The 18,203-nt window shown below is 38.4% G+C and overlaps 1 protein-coding gene across 6 annotated transcripts in view; it reads right to left on the minus strand.

The window, feature by feature from the left end:
- The window catches only part of VPS13B (vacuolar protein sorting 13 homolog B), a 506,220-nt gene that overhangs the window by 237,120 nt on the left and 250,897 nt on the right, over window positions 1–18,203 (minus strand). For all 6 annotated transcript variants that reach the window (XM_068395717.1, XM_068395718.1, XM_068395719.1 and 3 more), the window contains 2 exons: window positions 13,274–13,508; window positions 1,294–1,514 (listed from right to left, as the gene is read on the minus strand). In XM_068395717.1, coding sequence (XP_068251818.1) covers window positions 1,294–1,514; window positions 13,274–13,508 — 456 coding nt within the window. The remainder of the gene's footprint in view (window positions 1–1,293; window positions 1,515–13,273; window positions 13,509–18,203) is intronic.

The following is an 18,203-nucleotide window of genomic DNA, read 5'->3' on the forward strand; positions in this document are numbered from 1 at the left end:
TTTATACATTTATAACACAGCGACAACCCTTTCTTTGTGCAAACACACCTGTCATACAGCTTTACAAGTCTGAGTAGACCTTGTTGAAGCTGCTCAATTTTAAATTTTCATTTGCCATGTCCAGTGCACAAGTTCTCACTCCACCAGTCCTCTTCCTAGTGAATGTGAGCCCATCCCTTATAGAAGACCACAGCATATAGCAAATGAGGCAGAAATAACTTGGATGGAAGGCAGTGAATGGGGCAGGAGACCACACATTGACGATAAAATAAATATGTAGTTTAAAACACTTGTTTCATTCATAGAACATGGAATGAGGCAAGGGAAAAATTGCACGCAACTGAGAAACATATTGTAATGAGTACACACAAGGGGTAACATTAAAATTAAACCAGGCACCTTAGCTTTAGTATTCCCAGACTTAGGCCATAGGTCCATAAATCTTTACAAACATGATAAGCTATCTATCAGATAAATATTAAAATACTTTGTATTCTTTCCCTTTCTTTCTATTAAATGAAGCAATAAACAGTACACTTTGTCCATGACTTCCTTTGAAAAATCATATACACAGCTAAAATTTTGGAGCAGACAGCGTATGAAGGCAGAGTCCTACTCAGACCTCAACAGACTGGCAGTTCCCAAGAACAAGAGTGTTCTCTCCAGCACCACTGGAAATGCTGCAACTGTCAGGTAAGTGTTATTCAAGTTGCAGTAAAGATTACTCCAAATTTTGCATAGAAAACCTACTCTCTGGAACTACAGCAAACTTGATCCAGATCAGTAAAACACAGGGTGCACTTTCTGAAAATCTAGCAACACCTTTGTCTTTTAATAAACATAAATAAGGTGGTAACTTTTGTTTACATACATTAATTTTGTTTTTTTTTTTCCTTTAATATAGGATACCATTCTTTGCCTAAAAAATAATTTATGTTTGAAGAAATGTTAGTTCTATGAAAATATGGTAAAAAATTACATTAAACCACTTCAATATATGAATCCACAATGATGGCAGAACAGCACTATAGCATTTAATGGTACATCTGCAATTAATTTCACTCCATCAGCCAAAAGATGCATTATACTGTAGCTATTACATTTTGAGAACAGTTTAAATTACAAAACTTGAGAAAACTTCAAAGCAAATCTTAACCTAAGCACCTTGATCTTGATGGCTCATTTAAAGAAAAAGCTAAGATAGAAGACACTCTCTTCAACAAAATGCAGAACAATTGTACTTAAACAGAGTTATTTTTAATTTCCTTTCATAAATCAATTAAATGTACCAACCTGGGGGTTCGAGCATTTTATTTCGAGGGACTCAAGGTCGACATGGAGGCAGACAACAAACGAATGTCTGGATTCTGTCCCTGAAGCAAGCAGTTTCTGTGAAGTAACAGCTAAAGTAGAAGTACAGCCCATTGGTTCCACTAAATTAAGTGTCATCTGTTGTCCAAGAAGAGTATATATACTAAAATGATGAAGGCTAATAGTCCATGGAAAAGCATCACCTAATGATTAAAAAGAAGGGAAAACAGTTAAATAATTGCATAATAAAAACTAGGCTGTTATTGTCTCAAAACTCAGTAAAGGCCTTATCCCTAAACCCCCTCAGAAGTCAGCAAGTGCAATCAACAACCATTAAATCGATTCCAAACTCTCACAAATGTATTCAACCATCAATTCCATTCCACACCTCAATATCTAAATAATAGCAATAAATTTTTTACAACTGTTAAAAAACTGAAATCCATTGGGAATTTTAACCCTAAACTGTGAACAGATGTGTACAACATAGTCTTTAAAAAAGTCTTTTTGCTTTATATGATTTTCTCCAACTGAGGAGTATCCTGAAACCACTCCCCACTTATTTCAGCATATGGATGGCAGAGGCAGTTCTTTACATTATATACTTACACATGTTTACAGGTTTTAATACTAAAAAGGAGAATTATCTTTCTTCCAAAAACTTACAGCTTGTATCTCAACAGAGTTGTGCCACAGAGTAAAGCCTATCCCAATGCACTTCTCAGGTAAGTGAGACCTTGATTACAGTGCAGCTCTTTCCACTGCCTCCACTTAACTTCCTAGGAACAGAACGGCGACGGATTTTGTAAAAACCAATTACTACAGACATACACTGAGCACTTCATTTCTTAGATTTTGGAGGGAGCCCACCCAGAGAACTGCCTGGCAGCCCACCATGAATCATTATCAAGAATAATCAGTGAGGGAATTGGCAGTGTCCAGCTGAACCACAAAATGGCTGCAACTTCAACGCAATCCATTTTCTTTAGATTGTCAATGGCTGGGAAAGAAAAGGAAAAGTTTCCAAAGCAGGACCACAGAGAGAATTATTTGGGTAGGTCTTTAAAAGGCCAACAGAAACTCTTTTTAGTGAGAGAAAAACTTCAACAGCTCTACCAGCTAGGGTCAAAAGGAACTGAGAACACAGACTACGGAAACTGAAGCAGAATCCCTGTGGTGAGTTGACCCTGGCTGGCTGCCAGGTGCCCACCAAAGCCTGTCTATCACTCCTCCTCCTCAGCTGGACAGGGAAGAGAAAATACGATGAAAGGCTTGTGGGTCAGGATAGGGACATGGAGATCACTCAGCAGTTACCATTACAGGCAAAACAGACTCCACTTGGGGAAATTAATTTAATTTATTACCAATTAACACCAGAATAGGAAAATAAGAAATAAGAACAAATCTAAAACCACTTTCCCCCCACCCCTCCCTTCTTCCGGGGCTCAACTTCACTCCCAAATTCTCTACCTCCTCCCTCCTGAGCAGCTCAGGGGCATGGGGAATGGGAGTTGTGGTCAGTTCATCATGTGTTGTCTCTGCTGCTTCTTCCCCCTCACGCTCTTCCCCTGCTCCAGTGTGGGGTCCCACCCACCGGAGACACTCCTCCACGAACTTCTCCAGTATGGGCCCTTCCCACGGGCTGCAGTTCTTCAAGAACTGCTCCAGCATGGGTTCTTTTCATGGGGTGCAGCCCTTCAGGAACGGATGCGGGTCCCCTGCAGGGTCACATGTCCTGCCAGAAAACCTGCTCCAGCCTGGGCTCCTCTCCATAGGGTCACAGGTCCTGCCAGAAGCCTGCACCAGCATGGGCTCTCCATGGGGTCACAGTCTCGTCAGGACTCATGCACCTGCTCTGGTGTGGTGGGATCCTCCATGAGCTGCAGGGTGGGTACCTTCTCCACCATGGACTGCAGCAGGACAACTTGCATCACCAGGGTCTTCACCACAGGCCACAGAACCTCTCCTCTGGCACGTGGAGCACCTCCTCCCCCTCCTTCTTCAGTGATGTTGGTGTCTGTGGAGTTTTTTCTCTCACATATTCTCACTCCTCTCTCCCAGCTACTGTTGTGCAGCTGTTCTTTTCCCCTTCTTAAATACATTATCACAGAGGCGCTACCAAAATCACTGATTGGCTCAGTTTTGGCCAGTGGCGGGTCCGACTTGAAGCTGGCTGGTATGGGCTCTGTCGGACATGAGGGAAGCTTCTAGCAGCTTCCCACAGAAACCACCCCTGCAGACCTCCCGCTACCAAAATCTTTCTATGTAAACCCAGTACGACCCCACATATGATAACTGGGCCCTGGAGTTATTTATTTATAATTTAGGCTCTGCAAGAGACACTGAACCAAAACCCAATGAATGTTCAACAGAAATAGGAAAATGAAACAATGAAAGAAACCCTCAGTTCAAGAACGACAGGGAACTGCTAGAGAGAGTCCAGCGCAGAGCCACGAAGATGATTAAGGGAGCGGAACATCTCCCTTATGAGGAGAGGCTGAGGGAGCTGGGTCTCTTTAGCTTGGAGAAGAGGAGACTGAGGGGTGACCTCATTAATGTTTATAAATATGTAAAGGGCAAGTGTCATGAGGATGGAGCCAGGCTCTTCTCAGTGACATCCCTTGACAGGACAAGGGGCAATGGGTGCAAGCTGGAACACAGGAGGTTCCACATAAATATGAGGAAAAACTTCTTTACGGTGAGGGTGACCGAACACTGGAACAGGCTGCCCAGAGAGGTTGTGGAGTCTCCTTCTCTGGAGACATTCAAAACCCGCCTGGACGCGTTCCTGTGTGATATGGTCTAGGCAATCCTGCTCCGGCAGGGGGATTGGACTAGATGATCTTTCGAGGTCCCTTCCAATCCCTAACATTCTGTGATTCTGTGATACGTGGGTAATTCTCATTTTATCTGAAATACATACGGGTTTTTGCTCTTTAGAAGTACAAGAGTATAACAATTGTTTCAGGTTTTGTTGTTTTTTTTTTTTTTCCTCTAAAAGTCTTCATCATTCTATTTATAAGATTTTCTGTTGAGGAAGTTGGGCCTTTTTCACTTAATTCACTTGAATGATGGAGAGTCTGTGCTCAGCATGTGAATTTTCTACCCACCAAGAGCAACTGCCTGCCCCAGTTCAAAGTAACATAAAAGTGGCTGGATGGAGTCTCAGATCCAAACACAGCAGGCTGGTGAAACATCCACAAACCTCAGCCTGGGCTGAAACACTGTTAATCTTTGTACACAGCACATTCATGTGTAGGAAGAGAAGGAGAAAAGTTCTCCTTCCTGTGCAAAAATTCAGAAGATTATTTGGTATGAGGTTTTATTTTTTAAGATTTGGGCCTGGAGTCATGAGTAAGAAGAGTCCAAATTAATCTAATACCCTAGAAGCATGGGAACCAGTCTTGAGAATCAGAACACAAGACAGCAGACAAATACAAATATACTCTGGGATGGGCCCTTGGAGTCTCACAGCGCAACAAAGAATTCAAACCAGTGTATTTAAACAATATATGGGGAGTGTGTTTGCTGGCCGGTGTGGCCTATGGTCAACACTGTCTTGCCGAGAAATCACAACACTAAGAAACAGCACAAATTAAGTGTTGTGATTGTTTAAAAGAAACTTTAGAAAAGTTTTGAAATTAAAATAAAGCTGGATCCAAACATCTTTTTACCATATTATTTTAGTACGAGTTCCATTGTTTCTTCCACAGGTGGCACAGCAATAAATTTATATGGTCAGGAGTATATATCAGGAGAGTTTGTGTGTCTCATCCTAAGAAAGAACTGAAAACTTCGGCAGTTTATTTTGAAGCTATTGCATACTGAAGAATTTAGCTCAGCCAAAGTAACTTGAAAATATTTTGTAAAGGTTTCAGATTAGAAATTCTGAAGTAGTTAGCAATCTGTATTTTTTCCAAGTTCAGTCAGCCAAGAAATACAAAATATTAATTGTAATAGATGGAAAAAATTCAAATGCAAAGTCAACTCTAATGACATGTTTCTAATTACTATGCATGAACTTTATTTTTCTCTGTGACCACCACGGTAAATTAACATCATTTATATTTCATGGATTAGAAAAAGAATCTCCAAAGAAAATACTGAATGTTAACTCTACTGTGCTGCATACATTATCTACCTTAAGTATGCTGAACAAACACTGTAGTAAAGAAATGGCAAATTTACAACTAGAAAATTCCCCCTAATGTCATCAATTACCTCTTCCTCAGCTCCATACACACTATGTGACCATTCTAATATTATACTGGAACTGTCCACCTGATAAATCCTCATTTTGTTGTTGTACTTATGTTTGCTTTATTAATTTTAAAAAAAACCTGTACCTGCATTTATTTGCAGGTTGGTTTTATGAAACTATTTAAATAATTAATTCAAAGCGTCTAAACATCAAAACCAACATTGTTTATAGGATTTATTTCAAAAATTATTTATTATTAGGAAGGAAGGAAAAGTCAGTGCCACACTGGGCTGATATTTTCTCTACATCTAACCTTCCCATCCATGTATACTATTGCATTGTCACCTAATTGCTTAGATTCTTTTAGACTGAAATATTATAAGTAAACCTGACATTGCCTTCAGTGAAACTAGAGCTCACCCACACTTCTCTTATGGGCAAGATTAGAAAAGATACACATAAAAGACCCTTAGTATGGTTGAAGATTTTGGTTAATTCCTGATCTAATGCTCTCATAAATCCCTATTTTTCATTTCTTCAAACACCACTACCGATTTAAAAAACTTGAAAATGTATTCATTAAGATATTTCAGCAGCTTTGATAACTTCTAAAATTTATAAATACCACTTTCAGATCTTTGGCAGTTGACTGACCCAATCACCAGGCATTCATCATTCATCTGCTATTTGCAATAGTTTAGAAAGACTCCTTCCCTACAGAGTGTTTGAGTTATTTTTCCAATACTAATTACAAATTTTTGCTATGTGCAAGCACTTTCTCTGGTAGCTATTTGATGCACTTTGTTTCTTAGCTAGAATTAATGCTCATTATAAGCATTTCCAAAAGCATGACATACAATATTAGTAAATGTACTTAACTACCAATAATTGTTACATGTTTGCTCTCACTTTTATATGATACTTCTCTTTGTATTAAAAACCAGATTGCAGAAGTGGCAGTTGTACAGAGTGTTGCGTATACAATATTGACAGTTGCATAAAAGAGAAATTTTGTTTGCTTAAAATTAGTGATGGTAGGAGAGAGATCATGAAAGCTTTATCATGCATGTGATCTGGGATCTGTTCCCAGGCTTGCTCAAGGTATCCTTTGCAATCTTCAAAAAGCATCTTGCCTACTCTGTCTTCGTTCTTTCTGTACCCACATTGCAGTGTCTTCACACGGATTTCCAATGCACTCGCAGAATCACAGAATCACAGAATGTTAGGGATTGGAAGGGACCTCGAAAGATCATCTAGTCCAATCCCCCTGCCGGGGCAGGATTGCCTAGACCATATCACACAGGAACGCGTCCAGGCGGGTTTTGAATGTCTCCAGAGAAGGAGACTCCACAACCTCTCTGGGAAGCCTGTTCCAGTGTTCAGTTACCCTCACCGTAAAGAAGTTTTTTCTCATATTTATGTGGAACCTCCTGTGTTCCAGCTTGCACCCATTGCCCCTTGTCCTGTCAAGGGATGTCACTGAGAAGAGCCTGGCTCCATCCTCATGACACTTGCCCTTTACATATTTATAAACATTAATGAGGTCACCCCTCAGTCTCCTCTTCTCCAAGCTAAAGAGACCCAGCTCCCTCAGCCTCTCCTCATAAGGGAGATGTTCCACTCCCTTAGTCATCTTCGTGGCTCTGCGCTGGACTCTCTCTAGCAGTTCCCTGTCCTTCTTGAACTGAGGGGCCCAGAACTGGACACAATACTCCAGATGCGGCCTCACCAGGGCAGAGTAGAGGGGGAGGAGAACCTCTCTTGACCTGCTAACCACACCCCTTCTAATACAGCCCAGGATGTCATTGGCCTTCTTGGCCACAAGGGCACACTGCTGGCTCATGGTCATCCTGCTGTCCACTAGGACCCCCAGGTTCCTTTCCCCTATGCTGCTCTCCAACGGGTCTGTCCCCAACTTGTACTGGTACATGGCGTTGTTCTTGCCCAGATGCAGGACTCTACACTTGCCCTTGTTATATTTCATTAAACATTCTCATGCAACATGCATTGTTGAAAAGAAAAAGATATTGCAATCATTACATATTAGGTCACTGTTGTACTTCCTCCCAGTCATGCAACACGGAAGCGGTTGTATGGCTGCATAATCCTAGGTGTACTCAGCAAAAGCCCTAAGAGCTCTGCCCAAGGCCAGAGCTCACTTTCAGCAGATGAGATTTAGTTCTACAGACTTCAAATATAAGCACAAACTCACAGGCTTTTCTAACTTAAATCCAGCTATTAGAGAGCTCTTAACAGCTGATCACAACAAGTTGTTTATGCAGAACTTCGTTGCTATTCTGATACTGAAGAATGTCACTAAAATGTGAGAACTAATTTTTTAAGGTCATTAACCATAAGAGGTAAGTTAAATACAATAATTGCCATGTTTTACAGATGGTGACACTGAATATAAACTCAAATAGCACACTATTTGAATGTCAAATATTCATTTTACAATTTACAGAAATTATTTTTCAGTTATTGTATTGAAGTTGAGCATTTTTTTAAATCTAATGCAATACAATAACTTCCAAGAATGCCAACATACTGCTGCCCTACTTTAAACATTTAACTGCCTTTTTGCAGGTTAAAATCTATATGCTTCTATTATATTGTAGTAGTCTATGACCAATACATTTCATTATAATTAATTCACACGCTAGTATTAGAAGCCTTAATTCTCTACTGCCCTACAAGTCACTTGACAACTTACTGAATTTAAACACATGCTACAAAAATCTGTGAGGTTATACAAATTGTCATATTTCACAAACAAAAGCCATCTCTCAGATTTAAATGTTTGGAATACAGTGATTTACATGATTGTCAGTATCCTGCTATCCGTAGAAGAACGTGAATATGATATCTAGCAGTATCAACAACAATTTTAAGATATTTTGAACACTGGTTTCTAAAATGTATTTTACTGTGTGTTACCTAAATATCTGTATCCTACTGTATCTTACCTAACCAAACGTTTTTACAAAGATGGATTCATAAAAGTTACCAGTATAAACCCAAAGAGGAACATTTTACATGTGCCAGCTAAGGATTATTAAAAAAAAAAAAAAAAAAAGGAGTGAAGCAGGGAGAACAGACTAAAAAAGCAGCAACTAGTTTAAAAATACGAGTGGAAGCCAGGAAAATATTCTAAAGTAAAATAATTAAAAAACCATAAACTTCAAGAAAGATGTTGAGGTGTTGGAGCGAGTCCAGAGGAGGGTGACCAAGCTGGTGAAGGGTCTGGAGGGTCTGACCTACGAGGAATAGCTGAGGGAGCTGGGGTTGTTTAGCCTGGAGAAGAGGAGGCTCAGATGTGACCTTATTGCAGTCTACAACTACCCGAAGGGAGGTTGTAGTGGAGTGGGAGTTGGCCTCTTCTCCCAGGCAACTAGCGATAGGACAAGAGGACACAGCCTCAAGCTTCGCCAGGGGAGGTTCAGGTTGGACATCAGGAAGAATTTCTTTTCAGAAAGGGTTATTAGACATTGGAATGCGCTGCCCAGGGAGGTGGTGGAGTCACCATCTCTGGATGTGTTTAAGAAAAGACTGGACATGGCACTTAGTGCCATGGTCTAGTTGACAGGGTGGTGTCAGGGCAACGGTTGGACTCGATGATCGCTGAGGTCTCTTCCAACCTGATTGATTCTGTGATTCTTCTAAACACAGGAAGATTTCATAGAAGGTTCTCATTATTACTCTAAAACTTAGTGCTTTACCTGAAACAAAGTTTTAGTTCCCTTCATGTCTTCAATTTATTCTCTTATAATAACATTTTAAATTTTTGGAAGACCACTTAGCAGTCCAGAAGTCCTGATCATAACAACATATTTTGTCCATCTATAAATTTACCACATTTTATCCTAGCACTATAGGTTGGGACTTAAGAGAGTATATAGATGAATTGTCAAGTATTTTAAGTTGGATGTACACAAGCATGCACAGAAAGTCACAATTCACCCTGAGCAGTTCTCTAAACATTTCAGTTCTGCTCAAACTGAGTTTCTAACTATTTAATTTTTTCTTAGTAACTATTTTACTTAAAGAGTAGCTACAAACAGGACAGAGGTCCCCCTCTTTACAAGGAGCCAAAATGGTGAAGACAAGGGGCAACACGTACAAGTTGCACCGGGAGAGGTTTCATCTTGATATAAGAAAGAAATTTTTAACAGTTAGGAACAATCATTCACTGGAACAACCTCCCCAGAGATGGGGAGGTTTTCAAGAAGCATACTGGACAGGGTGCTGGGTAATGTCCTCTAGGCTCCCTTTGCCACAAAAGTTTGGGCCAGATGATCATTCAAGGTCCCATCCAACCTGGGCTGCTCTATGATTCTGTGATTCTCTTGCAATATCCTCAGTGAATACTACCACATGGATCTAGCACCTGATTGATTTGAACTCTAAAGATAATACTTAATGTAATTTAATACCTTTTTATGAACTTATTGAGTTGTATTTGTTATTCAACAAAAAATCAACAGAATACCTCGTTCTTTGCATGGATAAATCCATTTCTGTTCATATGTTACTCAGTATGACTGAGCTAAGTAATGTTTCTGAATTGAAGTACTGTATTTAAAATGTTCTTTTAAGTATTCCTACAAACTACAATTACCTCAGAAAAGTATCAGAACTCTGAAAACAAATGGAAAGACCTGATTGTGGGATATTGTATAAGCTACTTTTACAGTATGTTGACATCGTGAGGTCAGTAAGTCTTTGTGAGTAGGCTGCAATATTCCCCAATGACAGTATGACTTTGCTCCCTTTTCCTCCTCTTCCAGCTTTCCATGTAGTAAGAAAAACACATGAGTGACCACACAGCTTTCCTAAAAGTAACAATGCATCCTTGTAAACAAGCCTTTTACTTATATCTTCTTCATAAAAGAAGGAATGATTCAAAAAATAGTTTTCAGGAAAAGTAAGGTTGGATAAATATAATTTCAGAGAGATGGTAACGTCTTAAGAATGACAGTATGTCCCTGAAGCCTTGTTCAAAGACAGCATGCAAATTAAGAGACTGTACCAATAAAAGTCCATAATTATTTACCTCTACATGTGAAGAAACAAAGAAGGTGACTTAAAAGCTTTGAAAAAACTTTTTAATAGTCTGTTTAAAGGGGAGTTTTGGCATGGGAGAAGGCAACAGCTCCACTAGAGAATCAAAAATATCAAGATTGTGAGAACTTCTGTTTGGCATTATTCCCAGAGCACAAAGCCACACACAAATAAATTCCTTACCATAGGCTTTATCCCAGCCAGGGGGATTCTTTTCTCTCACTAGGATCTTTCCTTCCAATCTGGGTTTGACAAAATTCAAATGACTTCTTACTTTCATAAATGCTTTAAATTACATCATCAGTTTAAAACAAACAAAAGACTGGTTAAATTTATTTATCTTTTATCTGTCACTATGATTAGCAAATTAGATCATTCCTACTGAGAGTTATTAGGAAAAACACATATATCTTTCTCTCTCTTTTTTTTTTCCTTCCTTTTTTTCCTCCTTTTCAGTTGGCAGCATCTCTAATATGACTTTCAGTATTACAAACTACAATTTTAGTTTTGTTGCTGTGAGTTAAAGTAAAATACAGGAAGGAGAAGGGTCCAATATAAGTGGCAGAACAAAGAGAGAGGGAAAGCACTGTTATAAATCCAAATGAATTTCAGATGGCAGGAGTAGCTCCTGAATGTGCTTTTGACTTAATTTCTCATAGCATAGACTTTATAATTCTTTATATTTCAGCAATAAGTATGCAGAAACCAGAATAATTTTCCCAGAAAATGCTGTCACAAAAGCAATGGAACAATTGCTGCATCTCCCTCTCTTCATCTTAGAACAACTACACAAACCAGCAACAATTCTTTCCAAATAATATAGTTCAACAATACAATAATGAACTAACTGTAGGCCAACGTACTGGTTTTGGCGGTGACAGACTTCATTTTCTTCATGGTAGCTGGTATGGGGCTATGTTTTGAATTTGTGATGAAAACTGTTGATAACATGGGGGTGTTTTAGTTATTGCTGAACAGTGATTGCACAGTGTTAAGGTGTTTTCTGCCTCTCACACCACCCCAACCAGCAAGTAGGCTGGGAGTACACAAGAAGCTGGGAGGGGACACAGCCAGGACAGCTGACCCCAAGTGACCAAAGGGATATCCCATACCATGTGATGCCGTGCTCAGCAATAAAAGCTGGGAGAAGGAGGAAGGGGGAGGACATTCATAGTTATGGCATTTGCCTTCCCAAGTAACCATGATGTGTGCTGGAGCGCTGCTTTCCCAGAAATCACTGCACACCTGCCTGCCAGTGGGAAGTAGAAAATTAATTCCTTATTTTGCTTTGCTTGCACATGGAGCTTTTGCTTTACCTATTAAACTGTCTTTATCTCAAACCCGTGAGTTTTCTCACATTTTGCCCTTTCTCCCCATCCCATTAATGGGAGTGAGTGAGTGGCTGTGTGGGGCTGAGCTGCCTACAGGGTTTAAACCACAACAACTGGCATTTCCATGAAATTTTAAACTTGGTTATGAGGCTAGATCTCATGGATGCCATTAAAATAAACCCAGATCCCAAGACTCAAGACTGTTAGGGATACTTGCCTTACCTATTTCCAATATACAATTTTACATATGAAGAAGAACAAGATTTTTACATCAGTATTCCTTCAAAATACTGCTGCAAATCCAATTACTTTGATCATTTCTAAGGGCTCTATTTTTAAAAAAATCATATCGAACATAAGCAGCTTGTTTTTCCTTGCTAGGTCCTTTACAGCTTATCCCCTGCTTTCATTTCTCAATCAGTTGCAGAATGTTAAAAGCTGAGTCTTCCCTCAAATTGGTCTACAACTCAAGCCTCTATCAAATATTAGCTTTTCAAATAAGAACTACCGTACTTTTTTCTCATCCTTAGCCTATGCACAAGAGCATCCCCCCGTAAACACTTGTACAAAGCATCTCAATTTTTTTCGACAAATTTTGACAACTTTGCTACAAACCCTATAGACACAAAACAGAACACAATTGTTGTCTATCATGATGACCAATAAAGTCTCCTTCTTTTCTTTTTATAGTCTGCTGTATTTATAAATTTCTTTTCTCATCTTACATTGAATCATAGAATATCTCAAGTTCAAAGGTACCCATAAGAATCAGAGTCCAAGTCCCTGCTCTTTATGCGACTACCTAAAATGAAATTATATGACTAAGAGCATCATCCAGTCACTCCTTGAACTCTGACAGGGTTGGTGCCATGACCACTTCCCTGGGGACCCTGTTCCAGCGACCGACCACTCTCTCAGTGAAGAACCTTTTCCTAATGTCCAGTTTGAATGTCAGATCCAAGATTTCACCCCCCCACCCCCCAGCAAAGGTGGCATGACAAGTTTTTCTTAGCCTGCCTCCATTCTGTCTTGGAATTCACAACTCGCTGCCCCCTCCCATTGTGTCAAACCAACTGTGGCTACGCAGTAACTCGAATGACAAAACCAATGAAGGTAAAAACTGTACTTCTGAATTCTTTTGGCTTCAACAAACATACAAAACATATCACAGAACTAGCTCTTGGTGATGAGTTTCACTTTGATCTCTGTGGGGCAAACCTTGTAATTACTATTTCTAGCCATCAATAATACATAACATACTGCTAAAAGAGTAGCACAACACCAGAAGTTTTCAAACTAAAATGAAGGTAATTTTCATAACAGTAAAAATGGAAATTAAAGAGTAAGTTTTATGAGTTTATCACACTACCTTCTTCCAGTATGGGTCTCAGCACAACAAATGGGATTTCCTGCAATGGTTCCATGTGTTTGTGTCCAGCACTCATAATCTTTATCTGGGGCAAGCAGACGACAAGTGTGCCAGGCATACAGGCCTGCCCATGGTACCAGCTTCGCACAGTCCCAGGAATGTCACCCGATACAATAGTACTCGGGGAAGGCAGGCTATCATTCGGAAGGAATACACAACAAGATTGCACTTCAAGCTGAAAAAACAAAACCAAGAAAGATTTCTCAGAAACAGATTACCATTTTCACCCCCAATGTGGAGTATTCATCTTGGTACAAAATCTCAAGTTACTCATCCATCACAGCTGACTGAAAATAGTCTTAGCTTTGAGTTGAATTAAGAGGAAAGGTGACACAAAATGTTGAAAAATAATATATTCTTGTAAATTATGATTATGGGAGAGGAGGGAAGAAGTGTGGTTTTGGTCTGTAAATTCAATCAGAAAGGTGTTGCCATATAAGCCGAACATACAACTATCTACATTTCAACAGCTTTTTACAAGAAGCATAACTGAGTCAGAAAATGTTCTCACAATAAAGCTGAGAAAACCTTCCTCTTTTTGCAGTTCATTACCTTTTGTTAGCAATAGCTAAGCCTCTAGAACTAACCAACATTTTATATGCTGTTACCTTCTATAAAGACTTCTATAAAGACCTATTTCAGGGAAAATTCTGTCTTTGTAGTCAACAGTAATGAGCATGAACAGAAAGGTTAATCATCAGATAAACTAGGAGAAATATAAACTTTAGTGAAAAAGGGACTTTAAAACAAATGGACAGGTGCATACACAGACCAAGAGAAAGAGAAATGAATAAAGTTCACAAAGTTTATACAGCTTTTGTCCTGTTTTCATTGCAAATCAGAAGTAGTGTATACGGTTTCTTATGAAATAGCACTTTTTTGTTCTTTATTTTCAAGCAATGCTGTTATCCTGAAACATTTCTGATCATTCTGCCATGTCCTTATGAGCTTCTAGCAAGGCTGAGTGAGCCCACACCAGGAACGGAACTCATCATGACTTGTTAGCTCAGAGATGGTGTAAGCTGCAGACTGTTAGTCTTCCTTGGCTCCTACAAGTAATATTCTGCACCTGGATATCAAATAGTCCTAACAGCCTGCACACTTGAACTCTTTGTTAATGGAGTACAAGCTATGATTCAGTTCATTTCTTCACATTGTTTGGAAAAGTCTAGTGTAGAAAATGTAGGACACAAGATGTTATATGTAGCTGTTATACAAGAACATTTGTTTGCTGTAAACTTACGTAACAGAGTCTTTCAATTTGACATCATTAAAGACATCACAGCTTAAAACTGATAACCAAGGTTTGTACTCCATACCCTCCCTTGAAGGCTAATAGTCCCTCAAGACCACAATCATGATTTGCAATAGAACTGGAATTCCCCAACACCGTAAGTACTTTGCCAGCCTGGTGAGGAGAACACAGATATTCATCTTTATTTCAGCATTTTTGTGCCCTTTTGCTTAGACAAACTGACAAGAATTCACCGCAGAAAAATATTAGTAGAATTTTGCAAAAATAAATACATTGTTACATGAAGTCTGTGTTTGTTTCTAGTTTTAGAACTGTTTGAGTCGTAAAATGAAGTTAATTACATCTTTGATAAGTAGTTTATTGATCCAAGGTTGCAGAGTATACTTTATTTATACTGGATGAAAAGCGATGGTGTATTGTTACAGATGTAACAGACTTGGATTTTTTTTTTAACTGGTAAATTAGTCATTTGTCAATTTGCAAAGATTTTTACAGTGACATATTAGATCGTTTTCTGGTCTATTAGTAATAGGTTGCAGGTCAAGCCATTGTGGGATAATGATAAATAGATGACAAAAGAACTTATGATCAGTATAACTTTTGTTTCATCAGTGCATTTGCTGAATAAACAGTTTATAACAAATCATCCATTCTTCATATATATATATCCATGATGATTAACATCAAATGCTGCCTGGATATACAAACCATGTGGTGGTAATAATCTAAAAATTCCACCAACTTGGAGAGATGCTACACTTCATCGCATTACCAGCAGCAGGATCTACAGGAGATGTTTTACAAAGTCCTCTTGAGAAGAGATCTCAATACTCAGTAGAGTTTTTACACTTAATTTACAGTTCAGTACAGCTTTGTACTGAAGACAAGTTCTTCAGATCAGTTTTGTTTTGTTTTGTCGTATCAAGAATATTGAAGGGGAATCACAACAGTTCCACTCCTTCAAACGCCTGAGGGAAATCCCTGTTTACATAGGTGGCTACTTTGTCATTCATTTTCAAACAATTGAATGGGAGTTCGACCATGAATTTTCGTGGAGTTTACATGATAGCATCAGGTCCTCCATATGTAATATTACAGATTTGTTACAGATATAGTTTGCTCACTTGTGTTTCATTTAAAATTAAATTTGCAAAACAGTATTGTAGGATTTCGAAGGCCAACACAATGAACATAGGGCAAAATTCCACATTTGAGGGCAAATCATGCTATTATTACAATTACATAAAAAATTGCCAACTGGGATGCACAAGGGTCCAATAAGTGCAAAACTGGATTGCACCTGTTGAACTGCTCAGAGGCAGATTCTTCTTACACACAACTATCAACTCAATGGAATTTGTCTATGTTTATCTGACAGAATCTGGAGATCTGTCTAATAACAAGTTCCGGTGAAGGAATGGAAGAGTGCACCTGAAATGATGGAATTATATGTTGGACAAAAGTGAGAACGTACGCTACAGATTGCTTCATCAATCGGAAAGCGCTTTAAAATATATGTAATCCAAATTCTTAAAATTAAACTACATCAATAGCATATATTAAAGCTATCATATAAATCTTTTTACACTTTTTAAATAACTGTTAAACTGTGTGTCTAAAATTGTGAATTTAATGTAAAATGTGACTGATTTATATAACTGAATATAAAACTGAAGCAGTAAATCTTGAATTAATGTAAGGATCTGACAATCCAAGGGAAAGAAAATGAAGTAATCTGCCAGTAAGAAGTCCTCAAACTGGGGGTCAGATCCTGTTCATGGAAACCATCTGGTGGGGACCCTCCAAGCCACACCAAACACAAATGATCTTTTAAAAAAAATATCCTATTCATTAATGCTTCGCAGCTGCACTGAGTGTTACTTCATTTTTCCATGGCAACATCCTTTCTGTTTCAAGGATCTTATTTCAGTTTTGGTAGCAACGTGTTCTTTTGCCAATACTGAACACATTCATATGTTAAAGAGAAGGAATTATTACAAATTCTTGAAACAGAATCACCCCTTATTTTCATTTCTATTATGTCAAGGCCTATACATGCTAACTAATGTACGCTAATGATAAACCAATGACGTAAGCAGTATTTTCCCTTCTACTTTTAAAAAGTTACGCAAAGCATATTGCTCTAAGCCTTTACTAATATGTAAGCCTAAACCAGTGCAATGACTTTAAGATTCTGTTGTATAAAAAGGAAAGTATTAAGTTACTGGAATAAATGGAGTATTTTTAGTTCATATTTTATAAAAAGAGAATGTGTTCAATAGAGAGAAAATATAAACTGCAGAAGAGTTAGGTCTTCCTAACTGAGGAGGGTGGGCAGGAGTGAAACAGAACAAGTGACATGCCATAGTTATCCTGCAGAAGTGCAACAAAGAGGGACAGGTTGAACAACAGTCTTTACAGCCTTTCATGATAGTGATGCCATAAGGAGATTCCCTTCCCTAACGCACATTTTCTAGCTATATAAACAAACTGGAGGCATTGAACATAACCTACAAGGTGACACTCACATAAAGGCGTCTCCTGGGAAGTGGCCTCTCTCCACATTAATCATCATCCATCGCATGCTCTCAGCCGAAAGGCTAATGTGTTTTTCTGAGAGTTTCAGGTACAAAATATAATCTTGCAATGACTCCCAAAACTGCAAAGAACCACTGTTACATATCTCAGGTAGGAGTTCTGATGTGGTCATTATTATAAGACCATACCTCAGCCTCTGATATCCAAATTAGCTCTACCCGATTAGACCAGATGCAGTTGAGCCGGACTCCCACTTTTGTTAGAATTTTAAAAAAGTAGGCCAGAAAGTCATGTTTTGAAGTTAGACAAAAAGTAAAAATTATATAATTGGAAAGCAGAGCACATGAGTAAGAGAACTAAAGAGAGCAGGCTACCTGTACATACAAGTGAGTATAATAAGGATCAGCTGCATGTTCTTTGACCATGTAAAACACAATATCTTACCACTACACAGTATACTTCTTCTTTTGTAAGAAAGCTTGATTTTAAAAAGTTTTTATTTAGTTATGGAAAATTTCATTTTTTGTCAGTTTGTGGTAAGTAACCAAATTCAGAAATCATCCTAAATTCATCCACTGCTGAATAACTGTGGATAGCTGTAACTGCCGAGTTACAAGTCACAGAATCTCTTCCTGACCCATGAATAAAGACCACTTCAAAGAACAGGAACTCTAGTCAGTCTCATCCTTACATTTCTGTTCTTTCAATCAATGTTTCACTTCGACTAAAATTTTGTATGATTTATATGCTTTAAAGAAAATACTATTTTCAAATATTTCAGGAAACAGACTCATTTTTTCAAATAATTTCAGCGATATTTAAAGATGTGGAATATCTGGCTAAGTTTTATATATAATAATTACACTCTTATTTAGTTGGCCTTCATTGCAACGTTACTCATTAATTCATTCGCTTTTAATACAGATCCTTCATTGTTCTCACTGGAATTCAGCATTAACAACCAATTAAAAATAATTGTGTTTATACTGCTTCACAATTTTAGCAACTATTAGTATGACAAACACATGAAAAGTGAGTATTACCCTCCTACACAGTGTAACTGCCAAAAAGACTTCA

Source organism: Nyctibius grandis, chromosome 3 (assembly GCF_013368605.1).
Source record: "Nyctibius grandis isolate bNycGra1 chromosome 3, bNycGra1.pri, whole genome shotgun sequence".
NCBI lineage: Eukaryota > Metazoa > Chordata > Aves > Nyctibiiformes > Nyctibiidae > Nyctibius > Nyctibius grandis.